The sequence below is a fragment of the Staurois parvus genome, unplaced genomic scaffold (assembly GCF_062004578.1).
Source record: "Staurois parvus isolate SC_StPar_1 unplaced genomic scaffold, SC_StPar_1.0 ptg000092l, whole genome shotgun sequence".
NCBI lineage: Eukaryota > Metazoa > Chordata > Amphibia > Anura > Ranidae > Staurois > Staurois parvus.
In genome coordinates this window covers 722,279-746,605 of record NW_028317888.1, presented here as the reverse complement: position 1 = coordinate 746,605, position 24,327 = coordinate 722,279, and the positions used below count along the sequence as shown (strand labels likewise).

At 47.0% G+C, this 24,327-nt stretch overlaps 1 protein-coding gene across 1 annotated transcript in view; it reads right to left on the bottom strand.

The window, feature by feature from the left end:
• LOC149468101 (uncharacterized) overlaps positions 1–24,327 on the bottom strand; it is a 94,134-nt gene that overhangs the window by 36,919 nt on the left and 32,888 nt on the right. Inside the window, 1 exon segment of the mRNA XM_089670670.1 lies at positions 5,006–5,255. Within this exon segment, the coding sequence (XP_089526796.1) occupies positions 5,006–5,255 (250 nt within the window).

Here is a 24,327-nt window from a genome sequence, read left to right as displayed (position 1 = left end):
CTTAATGAGGTTCAGTTTGTGCCCCCATAACAGCTGGAAGAAACAACTGTAGATCCTCGCATAGAGAGACACTGGCAAAACACAGACAAAGCTGACATACAGAAATACCGGGATCAGGTAAGTTTTAATCAGGTCAATCCTTTCCCTGTAAGAGAGTTTCCAATCCTTCCAGCTGGCCACCTTGGTATCGGCATCTTGTAGCCTGCTTACCCAATTTGCAAGGCTGTAATCACAGGAACTAAATCCGATGCATAAAACTTTAATTTCCTGCTGGGGCTCTGGGAAGGCGTCCGGAAGGGTAAAGCCTTCGCCTTCCTCTCCCATCCAGAAAACCTCACTCTTATCCTGATTGATCTTTGAGCCAGATGCCTCAGCATACTGTTCCATCACCGATACCACCTCCTCTGCATCCCAGAGATGAAAACAGACACGTCATCAGCATAGGCCAAGACCCTCAGAGGGGGCTCCCCAAGAATGCCCAAAGGAACTCCACACAACGGTCTGCTCTCTAACCTTCGAACAAAGGGATCAATTGAGAACGCATATAGCAGAGGACCCAAAGGACTCCCCTGATGCACACCTGAGCCAACCTCAAAGGGCCGTCTAAACCAACCATTTACAAGCATGAAGCTTTCAGCCCCTCTGTATAAAGTATTTAGCCAATCAATAAAGCCCCCCTCCAGGCCATACTTGCCAAGAAGCAGCCATAGGTACTCATGATTGACTCGATCAAAAGCTTTGGCCTGATCCAATGCCAGCAGAAACTTTCCCCAGCCTGCAGCCCTGCACCGCTCCAGGGCCTCCCGGACAGCTAACACTGCTGAAAAAGTGCTTCTACCCTGAACCGAACAGTGCTGATGGCGAGAAAGTAAATTGCCTGCAACAGCCAATAAACGCCTGAAAATGATCTTTGCCAGTATCTTCCTATCAACATTGAGAAGGCTAATGGGCCGCCAATTCTCAATTCTCGAGGAATCCTTACCCTTTGACAGAAGAATCACTGCAGATTGTCGCATGGAGGGAGAGAGCGAACCCTCTCTCAGACAGCCATTAAACACCTCCACCAAATATGGGGCCAAAGGAACCTTAAAGTGCTTATAAAACTCGGCTGTCAATCCGTCTGGCCCAGGCGACTTCTTCATGGCAAGCTGATCAATAGCTTTAACCACCTCATCTGCCGTGATGTCCTGTCAAACTCACAGGAGAACTGCCATTTCCCAGTCCTGAAGTAGAGTCCAGAAAACCCGACATGCTCGCCCGATCGAGGTCCCTCCTACCCAGGAGGTCAGCATAATATGACCTGGAGGTTTCCAGGATCCCCAACTTGGACTTTGTCATGGAACCCGTACTGTCAACCAGGAATACAACTGACTTAACTGCTCTACCTTGTTTGCAATTCTGCTAAGGGCGGACGAGTGATATTTCCCATAATCCCTTTCCAGAACCAAAGAGGCATGCCTGTCATATTGACACTGCCTGAGCAAGAGTTTAACCTAAGAGATCGCCCCTGGATCTCCATTATTCGAGACAAGCCGATCGAGCTTCCTCCGCAGATGCTGGTAGTTGACAAACTTATCAAGCTGTTTATTTCTTCCTATGGTCTTGAAAAACCCAACGATCCTTCGTTTTGTAAGCTCCCACCACTTGGACTTACTGCTGCAAAAGTCCATGATTGATACCTGTGCCTGAAAAAAATCCTCAAAGGATTGACTCACCTTTTCATCATCCAGGAGTGCCGAATTCAGCTTCCAGGTACCTCTCCCCCTAGGTGGTGTATCGGGGCCACTCAGTCACAGGCAGAATACAGTGATCAGGGAAGCAATGAATGTGCACATCAACCAGACCTTCCTCTCTAGCCATCACAGTCCTGCCTGACTCCGGGACCTTTCCTGTCCATAGTCCTAGTGAGGGTGTTAAAGTCACCACTGAAGACAACTTGCTGGGCTGTAAAAAGGAAAGGCTTGATCTTCATGAAGAGGCATTTCCTGTCCCATTTTGTCTGGGGCCCATAGATGTTAAGCAGGCGCAGGTCCTGCCCCCCCATGGAGACGTCTAAGACCATGCATCTCCCCATTTCTACCTCAATAATCCGCCGACAGGTTACCATGCTGGAAAAAAGTACCGCAACTCCAGTGTAAGGCTCGGCCGCAAGAGACCAGAAGGAGGGGCCACGCCTCCACTCCTTCTTTGCCATATGAACATCCCCCAAACTGGACAACCTGGTCTCTTGCAAAAAGAAAATATCAGCATCAAACCTGCTGAGCAAAATAAGGCCATGTTACGAGCGCTTACTGATTTTATGCTGGTGACATTAATGGTCGCCACCTTCAAAGGAGTAGGAACTCCTTGATGATTGAAGTATACAATTCTTAGCCTTCTTACCCCCTGCCTACTTGGAGACCCTACACGCTTCAGTGTCCTCTATGAAACCAGAGACTCATCACCCGAAGATCCCTCATCCTCCACCTCAAATAATACATCAAATGTGTTTGACACCTCTACCCTCCCAGGTTAAGGTACAAGCACATCCTTTTTCCGCTTCTTTTTCCCAGACTTCCTTTTCGCCTCCAACCACTCCATATCATCATTTGACAACCCACACTGCAAAGCCCCCTCCCCTTCCCTTCCACCATCACCCACAATATCATCCACCCCACTCTCTCCACTCACCTCAACCTCCACCCCAACACCCCTACCATCATCCACTCCACCCCCCAGCACCTCACGCCCTCTGATCCTCAGACACCGGGGAGCGGGGGCGGTGCAACCATACACTTTGGTCCAGCTTCCTCCACAGCCCCCACTAGCTCTGGGGAAACTGACACAGGAGGATCAGACACAACATCCACGGACACTGACTCAGGGGGCACAACACAAGGAGATGACACATTGGATGGATCATCAGACACTGGGACCACAGGGACAGAGACATTGGGGACCCCCTCTCCTCTGCCTCCTCCATGTCCAGACAAAATAATTATTCCCCCAAAGCTGACTGGTTATGCATGGCCTCAGGGTACCGGTTGTACGAATGGCCAACCTTATCACACAGATTGCACATGATGATGTTACAATCCTTAGCCAGATGCCCCAGATCCTGACATAGAGAGCACTTCATCTCTGGACATGAGGAGGCGAAGTGACCCCGAGAACCAGATGTCCCAGATCCTGACATAGGGAGCACTTCATCTCTGGACATGAGGAGGCGAAGTGACCCCGAGAACCTCACTTATTACAGACTTCGGCTGTCCAGGGTAGAACATGACAATACTATCCTTCCCAATGAAGGCTAAGGAGGGCAGATGCTGGACCACATTCCCACACACATACAGCCTCATCTGCACCGACCACCCACCAGTCCATATCCCCCTCTCATCCACAATCTTCTTCAAAGGGGTCAGTAGCTCCCCAAATCTCCTCAGCCAGACAGCCAAGTCACCAGAAGGGATCGACTCATTCCGTACTAGGATGGTGACCATCTTAACTAGAGGTTGGCGTGAGACAAGTTTTGGGATGAGTCCCTTCCACTCCGGCAGACCCCTATATACATGTTCAAACTTCTCCCAGAATATATCCAGAGACTCGGGGCGCACAAAGGACAGGTCATACTCATAGGATCCCATCAGACTGATCAAAGCAAAGATGTCATCAGCCTTAAAACCCATCACCAAAATCCTGTCCACCACCAACTTCCTGACTGGGGGAGCACCCCCACCTTCCCACCTGAGCTGTACCACATTCTGCCTCCTGAAGGATAGGGGTGCAGATGGCAGACCTGCAGCAGACCTCCCCCCAGAGCGGATAGCCTGATGTGACCCCCTCCTCCCAGCCAAAGCCCCAGCATAGGTTTTATTTGCAGCATTAGATGTATCAGACCTTAAAGCTGCACCCTGCCCATTGGTTGCAGGAACCTCAGAACCCCCGCTCTGCAAACTACCATCAGAGGCAGCAGCAGTCACTCCATCCACCAACACACCTTTTATCATTCACATGTTTCCTTTCACTCGTGGCACTACTGCTCCCAGCAGACCCACTCACACCAGATGCTCCTATCTCCCCCAACATACTTCTCTTAGGCAAAGCCTTCCACTCCTGGTCACTCTCTCCTGGGTTTCAGCAACACCTTTCATAGTGCAGCTGACATTTTCCCTCCCACCATTTTCTGCTGCATTTGCAGCCATCAGCAGCAATTGTCCAGCAATAATGTCAGATCCCACCTTTACCTTCCCCCCAACAGAGTCCTCAGTCACAGGATTCCCAGTCCCAGCAGAGTCCACAGTCACAGGATTCTTGGTAGCAGATTCAACAGTCACTGAATTCCCAGTCCCAGCAGAGTGCAGTCCTGCAGGCACAGCAGCCATCTTCCCTGCAGAGCTCTGTGCACACACAGGAGGATTTCCCTCCAAAACTCTGCTGTGTACATGGCTGTCCATACTGGAGTCCAAACTGTCACTTTTAATAAAGCGTGGCTTTTCTGTTTTTTTCTCCTTTACAGGACCAGGTACAGAGTCTTCACCGTCATCCTCATCCGCAGAAACCTCGGAAAACCAGAAGGTTCTTCCACTTAGGGGAGACTCCATTTCATTAATAAATTTTAGCAGCCCTCCACCATATTCCTCTACCTCCTGTGCTCTTCCTCCAGCTTGCTGGGGAGGGAGGGAGGCAGAGGCTGACCTTTCCTCTGGTGAAGCAGATCCTGAGGTGGATGGGATACCAGGGGCAGCAACCAGGACCCCCTCCTCACTCTCCACCCGTACTGCTACCGCCAATGCTGGATCTTTACCGGAGTCTCCCTTCATCTTCCGGAACCTTTCCTCATTCCGGAACTTTTCTTTGAAAGCTCCACTCTTCTCCTTCAGCGCTTTCACCAAATTATGCTGCTTCTTGATGGCGTCCTCCAAACCTTTCATCTCCGGCTTCAGACTCTGCCGCTGCTTCATGACGTCCTCCAAACCTTTCATCTCCGGCTTCAGACTCTGCTGCTGCTTGATGGTGCCCTCCAAACCTATCAGCTCCGGCTTCAGACTCTGCTGCTGCTTGATGGTGCCCTCCAAACCTATCAGCTCCGGCTTCAGGCTCTGCTGCTTCTTGATTGCATCTTCCAAGCCTTTCAGCTCCGGATTCAGACTCTGCTGCTGCTTGATGGTGCCCTCCAAACCTTTCAGCTCCGGCTTCAGGCTCTGCTGCTGCTGCTTGATGGTGCCCTCCAAACCTATCAGCTCTGGCTTCAGACTCTGCTGCTTGCTGCTCCATGCCTTATCATGGAGAACTTTCTTCTTCTTATAATCAGCTTTCAGGTTCATCAGCTTTTCCTCCTCCTTTGCATTTCTTAGCAAATAGACAGCAACCCGCTCTCTGAAGGCAGGGAGGGATCCCCCTCTTTTAGGGCCACAACCAAGGTCTTCAGGTGTAGGTGAAGCTTGGGAGGGCAAGCTGGCTCCCTCAGGGGGAACATGGCCCAAGTCTATCCCAAAAGAAGCCATGTTTCTGGGGCCAGGCGAGAAGGCCTGCCCCCTAGTGTCTGGAGAGGGAGAGCAACTGCACAAGCAACCTCTCTAGTACAGAGACTGATGGGACTGTGGGGGAGGGGACATTAGAGCATAAGCTCCTCTGGTACAGAGACTGATGTGACTGTGGGGGAGGGGACATTAGAGCGTAAGCTCCTCTGGTACAGAGACTGATGTGACTGTGGGGGAGGGGACATTAGAGTGTAAGCTCATATGGTACAGAGACTGATGGGACTGTGGGGGAGGGGACATTAGAGTGTAAGCTCATCTGGTACAGAGACTGATGGGACTGGCTCAGTAATCTCTGTACAGCACTGCGGTATATGTCAGAGCTATATAAATGTATAATAATAATAGTGTGTGACTGTGGGGGAGGGGACATTAGAGTGTAAGCTCCTCTGGTACAGGGACTGATGTGACTGTGGGGGAGGGGACATTAGAGCATAAGCTCCTCTGGTACAGGGACTGATGTGACTGTGGGGGAGGGGACATTAGAGCGTAAGCTCCTCTGGTACAGAGACTGATGTGACTGTGGGGGAGGGGACATTAGAGCGCAAGCTGCTCTGGTACAGAGACTGATGTGACTGTGGGGGAGGGGACATTAGAGTGCAAGCTCCTCTGGTACAGAGACTGATGTGACTGTGGGGGAGGGGACATTAGAGCGTAAGCTCCTCTGATACAGAGACTGATGTGACTGTGCGGGAGGGGACATTAGAGCGTAAGCTCCTCTGGTACAGAGACTGATGTGACTGTGGGGGAGGGGACATTAGAGTGTAAGCTCATCTGGTACAGAGACTGATGGGACTGGCTCAGTAATCTCTGTACATCACTGCGGTATATGTCAGAGCTATATAAATGTATAATAATAATAGTGTGTGACTGTGGGGGAGGGGACATTAGAGTGCAAGCTCCTCTGGTACAGAGACTGATGTGACTGTGGGGGAGGGGACATTAGAGTGTAAGCTCCTCTGGTACACAGACTGATGTGACTGTGGGGGAGGGGACATGACTGTTGGACTTGCAGAATCCCGAGGCTAATACTTACCTACCCCCTTTAAAACACCACCCCCCTTCAAAACCTTCCCTCCCCCCAAATAAACACGCAACTCACTTTTGGTGTAAACCAGCCATAGCAGCCATTTATTTAACATAACTCAACATAATATTTTAGTACATTACCATCCGGGTCTGAGGTCTCTGAAGGCACCATTACTCCCATCACCAACTCGGCTGTATCTATTACTCCATGAAAGGCCCCCAGCCGCTACTACACCGCCTCGGGGACAATACTACTGTTACTTAACCCAGATACAGCCAAATGAACTCCCACATTACCAATATGACCTTTTATTGGGAAGGGACACCCATACCTACGATGGGCCCAACCCATAATTCCTCAACTTGTCACTCCACCACCGCCTTCAAAGACCCATCGACCCCTGCCAGCTGCCATGACAAACGAACAAACACTTCAGGACACAACAGTCATCCTGAACCTTGAACAAACGCCATGAACCCACATAAAACAAACACCACGAACAACCACCAAACAACAAAAAACAACACCAGAACAAACACAATGACAGAACTATAACCAACACAACAAACAGAATACAAACCAACTTCAGGGCGGGAGGGCGGGAGAAACCACCTCCGTGATGGCACAAGCTCCGACTGACTCCGACAAGACACAACCCCCCAATTCAAAACCTGCAAGACCACCCACAATGCTGCCTACACCAATCAAGTAAGTAACCACCCCCCATCCCCATTTCCTTGCCTATACTCCACCCAAATTACACTCTCTGCCTCGTCTGCACGCCCCAGTCATGCTGGCCCTCCCTTATACTTCGCTCAGTCCAGGCCCTGACTTGACTGTTGGACTTGCAGAATCCCGAGGCTAATACTTACCTACCCCCTTTAAAACACCACCCCCCTTCAAAACCTTCCCTCCCCCCAAATAAACACGCAACTCACTTTTGGTGTAAACCGGCCATAGCAGCCATTTATTTAACATAACTCAACATAATATTTTAGTACATTACCACCCGGGTCTGAGGTCTCTGAAGGCACCATTACTCCCATCACCAACTCGGCTGTATCTATTACTCCATGAAAGGCCCCCAGCCGCTACTACACCGCCTCGGGGACAATACTACTGTTACTTAACCCAGATACAGCCAAATGAACTCCCACATTACCAATATGACCTTTTATTGGGAAGGGACACCCATACCTACTGTAAGGGAAAATGGAGCAGCCATTTATTGAATTAGATGGCCTAACAACCTATTTATTTTATTTCCTTGTTTCTGTATGAGAAACAACAGTTTCACACCTCATGTTCTCTCCTGCTGGCTCAACATTTTCTACTTCCAGTTCACACCACCTATTGTCTACAAGACTATTGTCACAGCCTTTGAAGATCTGTTAAACAACAAAGGACACTGGAAGTAACAATAACATGTGTTAACTATTCGCATCTCAATGAGTTACACCAAAGATACAGATGACTCTTCAAAGAAAGATCAGATAGCTAGTTACCACCCACTGTAGAGCATATAAATTGTATTAGAAAACCTTAGTAAGATAGAGCATTTCTTTGAATCCAACACCATGTATTGTTCTGCTCTCCCTGCATGGAGGTCTAGCTACATGCTTGTATAATAAACATCTACTTTTCAATCTGGCTTCAGCAGTCAAAATGTTACTGAAACCCATGAGTTTTGGGTTTCCCCGTCAATTTGGTCCTTCGAGCCGGAAAGGGAAACTCTACAGACATCGTTTAGACACAGAAGGACAGCACAACCTGGGAAGTCATCTCTGCTGGCATTGGTAAGCTAACTTTCTGCTTACTATGATTTCCCCTTGTGCTGTGCCTTTGTATGTAAAGTCGATGTTGTGGAAAAGTACCCTTTCCAAGAACCTTGACTGTTGAATTTTTTTATTTTCTTTTTACTTTCCATACTATCTGTTACTTATTACTGTCCTTTTGCATGAATGTGTTCTGCTGAATGATTTGCCCTATTTCAGGTGCAATGTGTGGTTAGGTAGGATCTCTGCAGTTCCTGTTACCGGGCGACTGGGCAGGTCAGGGATCGGGTCTTCTGACTCAAAATATCTTGAGGTATGACTGATAAGGTACTAAGTGTGGTGGGGCCACGTGGTCCATTGCCATGGGTGACAGGCTGCTTAAAAAAAACAGCACTGCTTGAAACATTAGTACCAGTTTTGATTGATGAAGCTTTCTTCTTTTTTTCTCTTCTGCGTGGCTCTCCATAAAGTCACACCATAAGTAGAGGAACTGTCTTTTCTATTCTACAGCAGTGTCTATAAACTGATGTGAAAGACTTTTTAGGGAAACAAAGCTATCAGATACTATACTTTCTCTAAAAAGTTCTATAATCTTTTCCTATTGAAATTTTGGTTGCTTTGGTTGTACTGTATTGATCTCTTTATGCGCTGCCATGTGTTTTACATATAAGTGGACTGTCTCTCTTTTTGTAGAAAGAAGTATTTTTTATTTTTTTTTACATTCCTGAATTGTTTTACTCTGTATAACCGAATCCCCTCAGCCTATGTGACTGAGGTGTCCCTGTTCGGTCTGTGTGGCTGATTTATGCATAGTATAGTCTGGTATATATCCTCGGCCAGGATTGGGGGCCAGATATACGGTTCCTGCTATTATCTAGGTATATCGTATCTTTGCATATGATCGTGGGGGCCTAGTAATAGATGAATTCTGACATTATCTAGGTATATCGTATCTTGCATTTGATCGTGGGGGCCTAGTAATAGATTAATTCTTGAGGAAGTCTCACCACCGTGTGAGATGGGGAATTGTACCACCGTGTACACCCCAAACGGGTATCTGTGTGATACCACTGGGAGCTCCTCCTGGATTGCCAAAGTACATGATATATAACTTTGGAACAGGAGTGGCTGAATCCCTCAAGGAATGGAACCAAGGCACACGGGTTTAGTACCCCTAGAAGGGAAATTTCACCTTAAACTCTTGAAAGAATGTAAAAAAAAAGTACTACCCAGATACTTTCAAAGATAAGACAATTGAACAAATGTGAGTGAACAATGTGAACAAAATTGTTGAAAAAGGAAATAAAAGAGACTTATAGTCCTATATAAGAACATGAACCTGGTAATATTGCCAAATAACTGTAAGCACATGATAGCTTATACTACCGCCCTGCCTACTTACAATGACCTAACTAGAGGCATGGGTTAAAGCCTACTGTAAGTATGAACACCAGATAAAAAAAAAAAAAAAAAAAAAAAAAAAAAAAGGAAAATAATGAGATCTATATATATATAGATTTGAGGTACAGTCCAGAAAATAATAAGAGAGAATGCAGCCTTATTAGAGAAATGTGCCCATATTTTTGTCTAGAATTTAAGCAAGCTAATTGTGAGAGTATGTTGTTGTGTTAAGATGTGTGAGATCCATGGATTGTATGTTGTATTGTCTGGGATGACTGTATTAATGTGCCTAAAGTGCCGTGTCAGCAAAATATCTGACAATACTGATTCAATATCAGTGGCATAATGATTTGTTTTGTGTTTGTTACTTATGTTTTAAGGTGATATGATGTTGCACGTAAAGGTAACGAGTCAATTCCATGTTGGTCATGGCAACATCTAGAAGATAAACACATTTTGACCTTAAAATGACTAAATTTTGATTTTTGACTTTTAGAAGTTTAAACAAATTGAGACATGATTGGGGTAACTAATCACTTAAAATCGTAAAGCTATAAGTGTAATATGCAGAAGTTTTGCACTTTCCAATTTAGGAATGTGATAAATTTAATGTAGGAAAAAAAAAAAAAAAACATGTAAAATATACTGCTCATTCTAAAAAAATTAATCTAAGAAAATTGTAAGTTGAAAATTGTGAAACGCTTAAGCCACACCCATTGCCGGTATTAAAATTGATAAAAAGTCAAGGGGAATGTTAAAAGAATTAGTGACATGTAAAAAGCATTTTCACTGATCTTATTTAAAGTTTAAAAATCAGGAGTGCTGTCTCATATGTTTAAGGTGCTGACAGCCCACCGAGTGCTGACCCCCCTTTTTCTTTAACACATGTTAATTGCATGGTTTGTGAATGAGAACAGCTGTGTGCAAATTTACTGAGCCAAGTGAACTCTAAAAGGAAATCAGATGTTAATAGTGAATTGTTATGTGTATTCACTATCTTGTGTTTGTTTGTTTTTTAGAAGATACAGTTTTGGAAGTTTCCAATGTGTTCAGTATGGTGAAGTATAACTCTTGCACACAAATGGTAGCTTACTAAAAGGTTTACATTGAGCTGATCATTTTTAACCATGGTGTATAATAATTTTTTTTTTCGTAATGGTATACCATAAACAAAATCCACGTGGTAATAATTAATTTGACGTCAATAATTTTTGGTATTAGAAAAGTGCACTGTTAGAACAACTAAGAGAACATTTTAAAAGTATGTACTGTATGTTTTGTTGTTAGATCTTTAACCATTGGTTTATTAGGAGGAAAGTGTCATGTTTGTTACTAAATGTAATTGATGCTTATTCCTCAGATTAGATCAATGCCTTGGTTGGACTTCTTTCAGGCTTTCAGAACGGAAGATCACAACCTTCATAAAAAAAAAAAAAAAAATCAACCAATGGAAGTATTGTTCCAAATTGTTTTCTTCCTTGTTTTATTACTCTGTTTTCTTTTGTAAATACTTAAATGTTTCACCCCCATTAGCTGATATCGGTGTAGTTGGTTAAGTTTGTACCTTCTTTGGAAGTTCCTATTTTCCTATTTATTGGGTGTTAGATCTTCTTTGTTGTGTGTTCTGATCTAACATGTATGGGCTCTGGTATTAACGAGTTCAACACTCTAAGGGAGGTCCCCAAACCAACCAGACAAAGCCAGAAATCCCCTGATACCAGTGACAATAGAACTGAGCATTTTCTATCTTATAAAGTTTTTATATTATTGCGAAATGAAAGTTTGACTATTGAGTTGAATAATTGTTTCTCTATTTTAACACCTATAATATCCTAAGAAATACAATTCATGTATGTTAGTGTTACTATATTGATTGTTAAGCTCAGTTAGATATTGTCCAGATTTTAAATTAAATCTATGTCGGGGTCTTCAGCTTTTCTTCAGATCTGTCTCCTCTATTTCCAAAGAGCAGCAGGGGTATGCTGGTACATGTAGTTCCATGACTTTAAATTATAAGGTTCTGCTGTTGCCTATTGTCCCACAAGACTTGTGTTTAAGGCTGCTTAACCTCCTGCTGATGATTTAATGAACCCAGCCAGGCCATCTCTTCTCATTCTAATGTGGCTCATTGCCTCAGGCTTTACACCTTAAAGGTCCTAGCAGATTGTCTCTGTGTCTCCGAATGTGTTTCAATCCTGTTTCCTGTTTGGTGTCACCGTACATCCCTATCTGCTCTTAGAGACCCCTGTTTGTTTGCTTGCTTTACTACCTACTCCTAGTTTTCTGTTCCCAGTGTCTGTGTGTTTCTATGCATGTCAGCTTGAACTGAGCTCCCTACTGTCCAGTGATCCCTGTGCCTCATCGCTGCAAGGGGTTCTTATTTATCAGTTAGTAATTCCCAGTAGCTTCCTGCCAGGGTGAGTATGAGGACCGCAACCTGGGAACTGTCTGCAGCAAACCCATCTCTACCTTCAAGAGCTCTGGAGAAGACAAGGCAGTTCCTTAGACTCTGCGCCTCGGCCCTTACAAGGGCCCTCGCCCTTGTTGCATGTGCGGACATGCTGTGTTCTCCCCAGATGATACTGTTGGGTATCCTTCCTGTCTTAGAATCCTTGATATATCAGCTGTATCCTGTGTGCCTGCATTCCCTGTGAGCCCTAATCCCCAGAGCTACAAGTGTTTCTTACTAGCATTTTGTGTCCTGCTTGATTTTAAGACCAGTGCCCCAGTGCTGAACTGTCCTCCTGCCATCCTTCTAAGTCCTGTATTCTGTGCTCTCCAAGTCTCCTGTCTCTGTGCTTACATGTTCCTGGTCACTGATCCCAGCCATACATGATAGGCCCTTTTTAAGATGGCCGATTGTTCATGATTGAATTATGAATAGTGTAGTTAAGTTTGGATGACGACTGAGTAACACATTATACAAAGTGAGAATGGTTTCTCCTCCTATTAAGATGGATTTCTTTTTTTTCTAGGTCTTATTGTCTCTATAACACAGATTTACTTCGGCAGAAAAATAAAAACGCCATGGCTTCATGGGCATTTTTGTTAATTACCTAATGTTGGAGTAGCAATCTGAATGACGCCATCTTCAAAAATATCCTCCCTTATTCCTGGACTTCTTGACATCAGCCACAAACAACAGTGATGGAGAAAAGTGGGTTCAAAACTTTTGAGTATCTGAAGAACATTTTCACTTATCATTTCAGCTGTCCATGAATAGAAGTCAAAGCTCAATTTGCTATAATTGCAGCAGATCTGCACACCTACCGGAAGTTTCTTGTCATGTGGACTGCGATGGTCCTGAAGAAAATATTATGTATGAACATTGTATGAACTCTTAGGTGTTGCAGTACAGTCTTATGGAGGACTAGCTGTCAAGGATACAATGGAGGAATCAACTAAAGACTTGGCGTTCATAAACAGTTAGCCCAACACACAGTTTTTTTAGACTTTTTGATTTTTAATTTTGTTTAATGTTTTGCATTTTTCAGCCTTTGTGAAGCAAAATTAGATTTTTCTGCAGAAGTAAATTGGATGTATAAATCAGGAGAAATATGAACTAGAAAGAAATATTAGGCAAACAAAGTGAGATGTATGAGAATTTAAAGGAGGGGAGGAATTGTAAAGTAAATATGTTTCTCAAATTTCTTTTTATGAAGGGATAATTGTTTGGACAATATGATGTCCAAGAGGAGGGATTGTAAGGGAAAATGGAGCAGCCATTTCTAGATATAAATGATAAATACATTGGTATTGAATTAGATAGCCTAACAACCTATTTATTTTTCTGGACTGTATGAGAAAAACCAGCATTCACACCACCTATTGTCTACAAGATTATTATCACAGCCTTTGAAGACCTGTTAAACCCAAAGGACAATGGAAGTAACAATAACATTTGGATAACTATTCGCATCTCAATGAGTTACACCAAAGACACAGATGACTCTTCAAAGAAAGATCAGATAGCTAGGTACCACCCACTGTAGAGCATAGAAATTGTATTAGAAAGCCCTAGTTAGATTAGAGCATAACTTTGAATCCAACACCATGTATTGTTCTGCTCTCCCTGCATGGAGGTCTAGCTACATGCTTGTATAATAAACATCTACTTTTCAATCCGGCTTCAGCAGTCAAAATGTTACTGAAACCCATGAGTTTTGGGTTTCCCCGTCAGCAGCTAGAACACCAAAAAGGCAACCAACTGGAACCTTCAAAACACTAAGAAATAGAAATAGGTGCAGCCCTAAATATGCATGAAAAACAAAACCATAACGATATCATATGGTATAATAAAAGGTATAAAATACATAGAAATATAAAGTGCAAAGTGAATGAATCACCCTAAGGTGAAAGGTGAAAGGAATGTCCCAAGGTAATGGAATACAAAGCCACGTGGGGATCTGGTAGATCCTAATGAGTGTGTGGGGAGTAAATCCAGTGAAGCAAACGATGAGTGTGGAATAAATAAAATGCGCACTCACCAGAAGTGCATCAAAAAAACGCAAATGAGTTTAGCCTGTCTCATCAGGTGTGATAATGGTCATCTGCTCCCAGGATAGGGTCAGGATCTTACACCATCGGGTCTCCTCTAGAGTGGAGTACTCTCATCAGATGTGATAATGGTCATCTGCTCCCAGGATAGGGTCAGGATCTTACACCATCGGGTCTCCTCTAGAGTGGAGTACTCTCATCAGGTGTGATAATGGTCATCTGCTCCCAGGATAGGGTCAGGATCTTACACCATCGGGTCTCATCTAGAGTGGAGTACTCTCATCAGGTGTGATAATGGTCATCTGCTCCCAGGATAGGGTCAGGATCTTACACCATCGGGTCGCTTCTCGGCCTTTTGGCTAAGATCAAGTGCAGTTTCGGCTGTCTGATTCTTAAGCTAGAAGGTGCCTGGGGTACCCAAGGGTCGGCCTTGGGGGGTGCGTCCCTTTTCGGAGGGCCCCCCCCTTGCTGCTATTGGCTCGAGGCTTAGTCCCCAGGCAACGGGTTGCGATCGCCTTGCCCGCCGTCTCCTCACGGAGCGGTTGAGGTTCTTTTCCCGCCTGCCCCCTGTGGGTAGGTTGAGGTAGTAGTCCCCAGGATGGCTTCCGGTGCTCCGGGTGCGCCGAATACGCTGCGGCTGGTCATACCAGTCGGCAGGAGAGGCTCCGTTGGGCTCTATGTGGTGCAGAAGGGGATTATCGAGGATTTTTTCGGAATGAGTCGAGATCGTATTTTCTGCGTCCAGAGCTTTCCCACCAGCGGATTCTACGATATTACCTTTATGTCATTGGCGGACTTACAAACCTGCTTACAACGTAAAAGTGAGAAAAAGGATGACCCTTTGTTGGAAGGTGTTGAATTTTTGTCCACGGAATCTAAATTGAGGATCCCCCTTGTAGTCCATATGTACAACCCCTACGTTTCTGACGAGGAGGTGAGCATCTTTTTGTCTAGGTATTGTTCTTTTGTGTCCCGGGCTATCCTACAGACCAATGTTCTTGGAACATATAATGGGCAGAGAAAATTCTGGGTGAAACTAAGAGCCGACTCAGGTGGGATTGGGGGTACATGTCATCCTCCCCAGTCCTTTTCAATTGGCAGTAACAGAGGCGTCCTATGGTACCCTGGGCAACCCCGTTTTTGCCGTAGCTGTCTGTCCTTCGGTCATACCAGGGAGGATTGTGAGATTGGTGTGGTTTGTAGGAACTGCTTCAAATCTGGTCACAAGACCTCTGAGTGTAATGTAGGACGGAAGTGCCATTTGTGTGGTGCTGAGGACCATCTGGCAAGGCGATGCCCCAGTATGCATGTGGGAGGCCCTTTGGTGGTTGGCAGCACGGACCATGTGGGCGGAGATGCCGGTGACAAGGCTTCATCTGAGCCGAGCCCAGCGCAGGTAGAGCCAGCGCGGTCCTATGCGGAGGTTGCCGGTGGAGCAGCCGGCACAGTGCCTCCTGTTGATCTTGCCGCTACGGCCGCTATGGTAAAGGAAGTCTTTGGAGTATCGTTACAAGCTGCTGTACCCGCCGGTGACGCCAGTGGTGATGTTGGGGACATAACACCTCCTTTGGAGTTTGTCCTTGATACGCTTTTGGCTGAGGGGGAAGAGCAGGGGTGTGTAGAAGGGTCTGGGACTAGCCTTGAGGTTGCTGTGTTGGGGGATGGGGAGGAGGATATGGACCTATCTAAGGGCTCTCTAAAGCGGAAGATGGAGGGGTCCCCTTCCGTGTCTCCTTCGGGAGTAATAGAGGAGTTCCTGAGCGAGGAGTCGGTCTCTAGTGTTGAACCTAGTATGCCCGAATCTCCGGGGACACCTTTTGTTAGCCCTATGCGGGTGTCTGGTCTGGAGGAAGTTATGGGTTTTGGTAGGCCGTTGAGGAGTGTTTCCTCCGGCCATTGAGGCCACAGATCAGATGATGGGTGTACAGGGGGTGGAGGTTGAAGGCCCACCGCAGAGTCGGAGGGTTAGGGCAAGAGGGCCGAAAAAAAGACCATGAGGGTCCTTTTTTTGTTGTTGTTTTTCTCCCTTTCAATGCAGGTTAAGGTCTGTTCACTAAATGTCCGAAGTGTACGGGCACCCTGTAGGCGTGCGGCGATTTTCGATCTATTAGCTGCTGGTAATGCTGATATTTTTTGCCTACAGGAGTGCAATTTAGTGGAGCAACCTCGCACTGCAAAATGGACAGCTGGGTCATCCTTTTTTTCAACTTGTGTAAGGAAAGGAGGCGGAGTGGGGATATTGTTCAGAAATGATAGATTTAAAGTCCAAAAGGTTATTCATATAGTTCAGGGTAGATGTCTTCTTGTGGAGGTGGTGGTGGGAGGTGTGTCTTTAAAGATTATAAACGTATATGCATCAGCAATAAAGAGTGAGAGGGTTTCTCTTTTTGAGAAGCTAAAATATTTTTTGATGGGTAAGACTCCGGTTATTTTGATCGGGGACTTTAACTGTGTGGTGGAGGGTGGTGACAGAAGTGGGAGAGGGGAGGTTAATGTGGATAGTTCTGGGAAATCATTGGTGGATATTGTTCAAACTTTTGGGTTGGTGGATGTAGGTAAGGGAAAGGGATTTACTTATTTTTCTGATAAAGGAAGTGTGAAATCTCGTATTGATTTTTGTTTTATCTCTAAGGATTTATCGGCTGAAAAGTTTGGGATACAGAGGGAACCTTTTTCTGATCACGGACGTTTGGAGTGTGGTATAAGGATAAAAACTGAAGTTGTGCGTGGTAAAGGAGTGTGGAAACTAAATGTGTGCTTGTTAGAGGATGAGGCTGTAAGGGGTGAGTATGAATGTTTGTTTGCTAAGTGGAAGAGGCGGGTGAATGAGTTTCAGGATGTTGTGGAGTGGTGGGAGTGGGCAAAGGTGCGTACAAAAGAATTTTTTGTGAGGAAAGGGTGTGAAAAAGTAAGAGAGAGGAGACGAATGTATGAGGCATGGCAGAGGCGTCTGGAATATCTGGAGGAGTTGAGAGGATGGGGGGAAGATGTGAGGGAGGAGGTTGTGGAAGCAAGAGATGTCCTGAGGAGATTTATGGATGAGGAGGGGCGGAAGATTATGATGCAGGCGAAATCTGTAGTGAAGGAATGTGATGAAAAATGTACTAAATTCTTTTTTAAAAAAGTATGTAATAATAGATCTGAGATGGTGAAAGTAGTGGATGAGAATGGGGGTATGGTTGAAGGGAATGAGAGGTTAAGGGAAGTGGTATGGAAGTATTATTCAAAATTGTTTGCGGAAAGGGAAAGGGAGGTGAATGTGGAGTCAGAAGTGGTTGGGGAGGTTGATAAGTGTTTGGGGGTGGAGGAGTGCGAGCAGTTGAGTATGGATATTACGAAGGAGGCGGTGGAAGGGGTTTTGAAAGGTATGCGGAAGGGTAAGACGCCAGGTGGGGATGGTTTGCCTGTTGAGTTCTATTGTATGTTATGGAGTGTAGTGGGGGAGTGCGTTGTTGCTGTGTGTAAGAAGGTTTTAGAGGATGGGAAATTGACTGCGTCTATGAGTGAGAGTATTGTGGTGTTATTGCATAAAAAGGGTGAGAAGAGTGATTTGCGAAACTGGAGACCTATCTCCCTCCTAAATACTGATTACAAGATTGTAGCCAAACTAGTCGCTGATAGGATGCGTGAAGTGATCGTAAGCATGGTGGGCGAAGAACAGGTATGTGCGGTACCAGGGAGAACGGTTGGCGAGTGTTTGGGGTGTTTAAGAGATTGTTTGTGGTATGCTAAGGATAGGGGTCAGGCAGTGGCAGTGCTTGCCCTAGATTTGGAAAAAGCTTACGACAGTGTTTCCCACGATTTTATGTTTCGGGTTTTGGAGAGAATGGGGGTGCCTGAGAGGATGTTGGGGTGGGTGAAATGTCTTTATAGAGGTCTGGTGAGTAGGGTGTGTTTGAATGGGTGGTTGACGAATGAGATATGTGTGAAGTCAGGTGTGAGGCAGGGGTGTCCTTTGTCCCCTGTTCTCTTTGTGTGTGTGTTGGAACCCCTTTTGCGAATGTTGGTGAAAGATAAGTATGTAAGAGGGATTGATGTGCCTGGAAGTGGGGGGAAGGTTTTGAGTGTGTTGGGATATATGGATGACGTGACAGTGGTGTGTCGTAGTGTGGTGGGATTGCGGAGAGTGAAGTTGTTAGTAGATATTTTTTGTGCGGCGAGTGGGTTCCGGGTGAATGCGGATAAGAGTGAATGTAAGTATTTTGGTGTATGGAGGGAAGTGGATTTAAGTGTGTGGAAAGTATGTATGGGTAGTATAAGGATTTTGGGAATTAAGTTTGGTGATGATATGTATGGTAGGGAGAGTTGGGAAGATGTATGGAAGAGGGTGGAGAAAAAGATACAATTTTGGTCCCTGAGGTCCTTGTCATTGGAGGGGAGGGCCTTAGTTATTAGGGCCGTCCTGCTACCAATGTTGATGTTTGTATATTATGTTTTTCCGGCCCCTGATCGTATTTTGAAGAAAATAATAAGGTGTTGTTTTGTTTTCTTTTGGTCTTCCAGGATGGAAAAGCTTAAACGTGAAAAAGTGGTGAAAACGAGAATGAAGGGTGGTAAGGGGGTGATTAATATTGAACGGTTTTTGAGTGTTAAGTTTGTTAGTATGTGTGTAAAGGTGAGTAGGAAAGATGGTTTAGCGGGGTGCATGATGAGATATGTGGGGGGAGGGGTGTTACGTAAGTGTGGGATGTATAAGACTGATCTTAGGAAACCTGTATGTTTTCGGCCCCCGTGGTATTATGTTCGTATTGAGAGGTGTATAAGGAGGTATGGTTTGGGGGATGTGTCGGGGGATGAGTGGTGTGATGGAAAGAAGGTGTTGAAGGGAGTGGGTGAGGAGGAAGGGGTGGAGATGGTGGGGGGGTTGAGTGAAGAACAGTGTGTGCGGGTATGGAAGAATGTGTCTAACCCTGGGTTGGTGAATAAGCATAAGGATATCGCCTGGATGGTGGCTCATAGCTGCCTGCCCACCAGGGCTTTCCAGAGGAGGAGGAGATTGGTGGACAGCGAAATCTGCCCTAGAGAAAGGTGTAGGTGTGTGGAAAATGTAATGCATTTAATGTGGGAATGTCAGTATGCGAAGGATGTGTGGGTTGTCTTTGATGGTCTTATAAAGGGTTTGTTTGGGGTGAAGAGAATGACGATGGAATTGATGATGTATGGTTTGTGTAAGGTTGAGGGTGGAAGGGAAAGGTTGTTGTGGATGTTTGTTAATTGCGTTAAGGAGTGTTTATGGGATGTGCGCAACATCTTAGTTTTTAGGAAAGAGGTGGTGGAGGTTGAGGATTGTGTGGCTATGATTAGGGGGAGTTTCTTTTTTTATGGGTGGTGTGATATGAGGAGGTTGGGGAAGGAGAAGGCAGAGGAACTATGGAGATTTTCAAAATGGAGGGAGTGGATTTCATGAGTTCCTTTGCTAAGATGTGTTTTTTTGGACTTACCGTTTAATCCCTTTCCCTTTTCTTTGGTAGGTGGGCGGTTGGATTGGGGACGTTGTGATTTCTTCGGATTTCCTTCCGCTTCTGTCTTGCTGTTTTTTTTTGTTGTTTTGTTCTGTTTGGTTTTTTTTGTTTTTTTGTTTTTTGTTTTTTTGTTTTTTGTTTTTTTGTTGTTTTTTTTGTTTTTTTTTGTTTTTTTTTTTGTTTTTTTTTGTTTTTTTGTTTTGTTGTTTTTTGTTTTTTGATGTGGGTGGTGATTGTGTGGGTGGGTGGGGTGGGATATAATAAAAGGAAAAAAGAAAAATAAAGTTTTATTTATGTGGGGTGGTTGTTTGGGGTTTGTAAGTGTTTGGTTTGCTAAATAAATGAGACACTTTATTGCTGATGCATATGGATTATCGTATGGGAACCTTGACAAGAGGGAAGAACGGAAAAAACAAAAGAAATTTTCACACACAGACCTGGAAATGTACATGTTTATTTTTGTTTATTGAATTTGCTTTTTTCTTGTGGATTTCAGTTGTTTATGAAATCTTTATTTTATTTAATTTTATTGTTTCAATTTTATTTTTTGTCATTTAATTTATGTAAAATGTATGTTTTTTTGATTTTTGTTAGTCGAGCTCTGTTGTTGATGAAATCTTGTTCTGTATGTTGATCTTTTTTCTTGAAAATCTGTAAAATGGAAAATTTTGTTATTTGTTTTTGATACCTTTTAATAAAAGAATTAAAAAAAAAAAAATCGACCTTGCCTTTAGGGGTGTCCCTGCTTCCAGCTAGGACGTTGAGAAACACTTGTATCTATCCCAGCCATTTGGTCTGTGTGGGGTACCCTCTTCTCGGCCTTGTAGGATCGTCGATTAAATTCGGCTTCACCTGCTTGCTGCTATTGGGTTTGAGGCTTAGCCCCCACACGGAACAAGTTTGTGATCTTCCCCCCCTTGTTCACTCTGCGTTACTACCTCCGGGCAGTAGACGCTCAATAGCCTTTTCAAAGGCTAAGCAAGCGAGAGTGAAGCCGCCGAGGAAGAAGAAGGAGAAGGAACCCGATCAAGATCTCTGGGAAGCCCTCCTGAGAACTCCTCTGCGCCAAGATGGGGAAGAAGCAGACCGTGAAGAAGCCACAGAACGCCACCACCGCCAAGACCCCGGGAGAAGCCCCCTCCGCCTCCACCTCAGATCGCCTCGGCCCTGCAGACGGCCTCCCTCCACTGGAGCCCTGGATGAAGCAGACAGTCGTGCTGCGGCTGAAAGAGGTGGAAGGCAGAATCCCGGACATGACCCCGGAAGTCTTCGGGAAGAAAATGATCCTGGAACAAGGATTCAGCAAGGCAGAGACCCTGTCGGTGCAGTCCTTCATGAAAGGCGTTTTCTTCATAACTTTTGTCTCCCTACAGGTATGCAGAAGGTACTGGGAGGCAGTGAAGACCTCTGGACCCGACTCCCTCTTCCGAAAGTTCACCGCGAACTCTCCCATTCAAAGGGACGAAAGGAGGATCACGGTGTCCATGAGGAACCCTCATGTCCCTGGTAGAGATATCGCCACCTACCTCCAAAGGTTTTGCGTAGTGTTGAAGGACCCAGTCCGGATACTAGACGCCAACGGCTTCTGGACGGGTAAGTGGTCTGTATTTTGCAGATTGCTGAGAGATCGTCCCGCTGGAGATCTCCAACACCTGCAACAGTGCTTCTCCCTGGGAGCGTCAGCAGGACTCCTACACTACCCAGGTCAACCCCAGTCATGCCGCAGGTGCGGACAGCCGGGGCACGAGGGTAAGGATTGCCAGGTGCTGTCTTGTAGGTTCTGTCGGTCTGCAGGTCACGAGACCAAGGATTGCCTGAGGTCCAAAACCTGCAACCTCTGTGGACGGTCAGAGCACGTCTACAGGGACTGCCCAGAGAGAAGCAGGACGTATGCTGGGGCCCTGAGCAAGGGCTCTGCCGCCAAACCAGCAACACAGAAACCCCCAAAGGACCCAGGTAAGAGGAACCCCCCTCTCCCCACCCCAGCCCCCCCAGACCCTGGTCTCCCTGCCCCTGGCCCCCCTGCCCCCCCCGCCCCTGGCCCTCCCGCCCCTCCCCCTCCTACCCCCCCCACCCCCGTCCCTCCTACCCCTCCCGCCCCTACCCCTCCCACCCCTGCCCCCCCCCTCCCGGGCCCGGTTCCACCCCCCCTGACCTGTCCTCACAGGAGGATTTCCCACCCCTTCCCCCTGCCACCCCCGTCAGCAGCTCTGCGGCGGGGATCAGGAAGCGGAAGAAGGAGCAGGCTAGCCCGGCGGCGGAGGAACCCTCCTCCGCTACCAAATGGCCTGCCGTCCTCCAGAATGCCGCAGGTCCCGACCCCGTGGGGGAAGACCTCGACACACTGGAGGAAGAGGAGGAGGTGGAAGAAGAGATGGCTTTGACCCGGTCAGGGTCAGATCTCTCCACCGACTTCGATGAGGTCCTCAACGAGGTCCTCAACCAGATCGGACTGAGCCAGGACCCTGGCCAGGCCGAAGAGGTCGCCCCCCCTCCCCAGGGGAGGTAGGCACAGCCCCTGCCGACTAACCCCTTCATCTCTTTCCCATGATGGCTGAGATCTCTATCTTTTCCATTAATGTGAGGAGCATCAAGGATGTGTCTAGGAGGCAGACTGTGCTGACCTTTCTCTCCACACAGCAGAGTGATGTGTACATGCTTCAGGAGTGCGCACTTCCCCCTCTGAGGAGGTACACTCATTTGTCCTCCCAGTGGACCCACGGTCCCTCCTACTGGTCTGGGGGTGGCGATTGCAAGTCCGCAGGGGTTGCGGTTCTTATCAGGGGAGGACGTTTCACTGTTGACTCCGTCCATGAGCTCGTCTGTGGCCGCCTTCTGGTCATAGACGGTTCGTGGGCGGGGGAGCCCGTTAGGCTCATCAACGTGTACGCCCCCCGGATAAGAACGCGCGGCTGGAACTTTTCCAAACCCTGCGGACGCAACTCGCCACAACGAGAACAGTAGTAATCGGCGGTGATTTTAACTGTCCGATAGAGGAGGATGGGCGCAGCTCCAGCATATACGCAAAACTCGACGCCACCTCGAAGCTGCTCCGGGAGATGATTGCGGAGGCTTCCCTGTGAGACGCAGTGGGATCCGTGGGGCGCGGTTCCGTGAACTACTCATGGAGCCGCCCCAATGGATCTGTGCGCTCCAGGATTGACTTTGTGCTCACCTCCAGGGCAGTCAGGCACCGCGGGTTCTCCATGGTTCCCTGCTTTTTCTCTGACCACAGGGCCATTCACTTTCAAGGTGATCTGGGAGAGGGCTTTGCCCCGGGCCCAGGCTCCTGGAAGCTGAATTGCACCCTGCTGGACGATGAGGAACTGCTAGAGGAGCTCAGGGAAACCTACGGTGCCTGGCGAGAGGAGAAGTCTTTCTTTCCTAAGGTAAGCGACTGGTGGGAATTCGTGAAAGTCAAGCTGCGCAGCTTCTTTCAGGCCAGGGGACGCCAGCAAGTGTGTGCCAGGAGGAAGGAACTCAGGAGGCTGCAGCGTCAGCTGCAGTCCCTGCAGGACCTTCATCACTGTGGCTGGGACGTGAGGCAAGACCTGGAGGACACCAAGAAGTGCTTGAAAAAGCACTTTGAGGAAGAATCCAGGCACATTGTCTTCCGTGCCAAGGTGGAGCATCTCGAGAAAGGTGAGAAGTGTAACTCTTTCTTTTTCAGGAAACTCCACTCAGGACACACACCCCTGTCGGAGCTGCGCGACAAGACTGGAACACTCCAGAAGGGGAAGGAGGCCGTGATGGAAGTGGTCAGCGACTACTACTCCGACCTCTACTCCCCCAAAGAAACAAACTCGGAAGCGGCCGACAGGTTCTTGTCAGGTATCTCTAACGCTATTGATCCTGCAGGTTTGTCGGCCACCAACGCCCCCTTGACGTTGGAGGAACTGCACTCTGCCGCTAAATCCTTTAGGCAAGGCAGGACCCCGGGCTGCGACGGTCTCCCAGCGGAGCTCTATGTAGCGCTGTGGGACCTCGTGGGCCCGGACCTGCTCGAGCTGTACGAGGAGATGGTGGTGGAGGGCAAGATGCCTCCTTCGTTGAGGGAGGGGATGATCACGATCCTGTACAAGCGTAAGGGGGAGAGATGTGATTTGAAAAATTGGCGTCCCATCTCTCTCCTGAACGTGGACTACAAGATCCTCGCCAAAGTCATGGCGAACAGGCTGAAGGCTGTCATCGGACAGATCATCAACCCGGATCAGACTTGTGGCATTCCTGGCCGCAGGATTGCGGACAGCCTAGCGCTTGTCCGGGACACGGTCCAATACATCAAGGACCGCCGTGTGCACGCGGCCCTGGTCAGTCTTGATCAGGAAAAGGCCTTTGACCGTGTCTCCCATGGGTTTATGTGCAGAGCCCTGCGCAGGTTTGGTCTCGGGGAAATGTTTTGTTCATATGTTGACATCATGTATAATGACATCTGTAGTTCCGTGCAGGTGAACGGCTGGAAGACTGACCCCTTCCCGGTCCTCTCCGGGGTCAGATAAGGCTGTCCTCTCTCACCTCTGCCTTTTGTTTGCTGTATAGAGCTCTTCGCCGAATGCATCAGACGGAATCCAGAGATCGGGGGAATCACCGCACCGGGACCAGACAGACGGGAAGTGAAGTGCTCGCTCTACATGGACGATGTGACG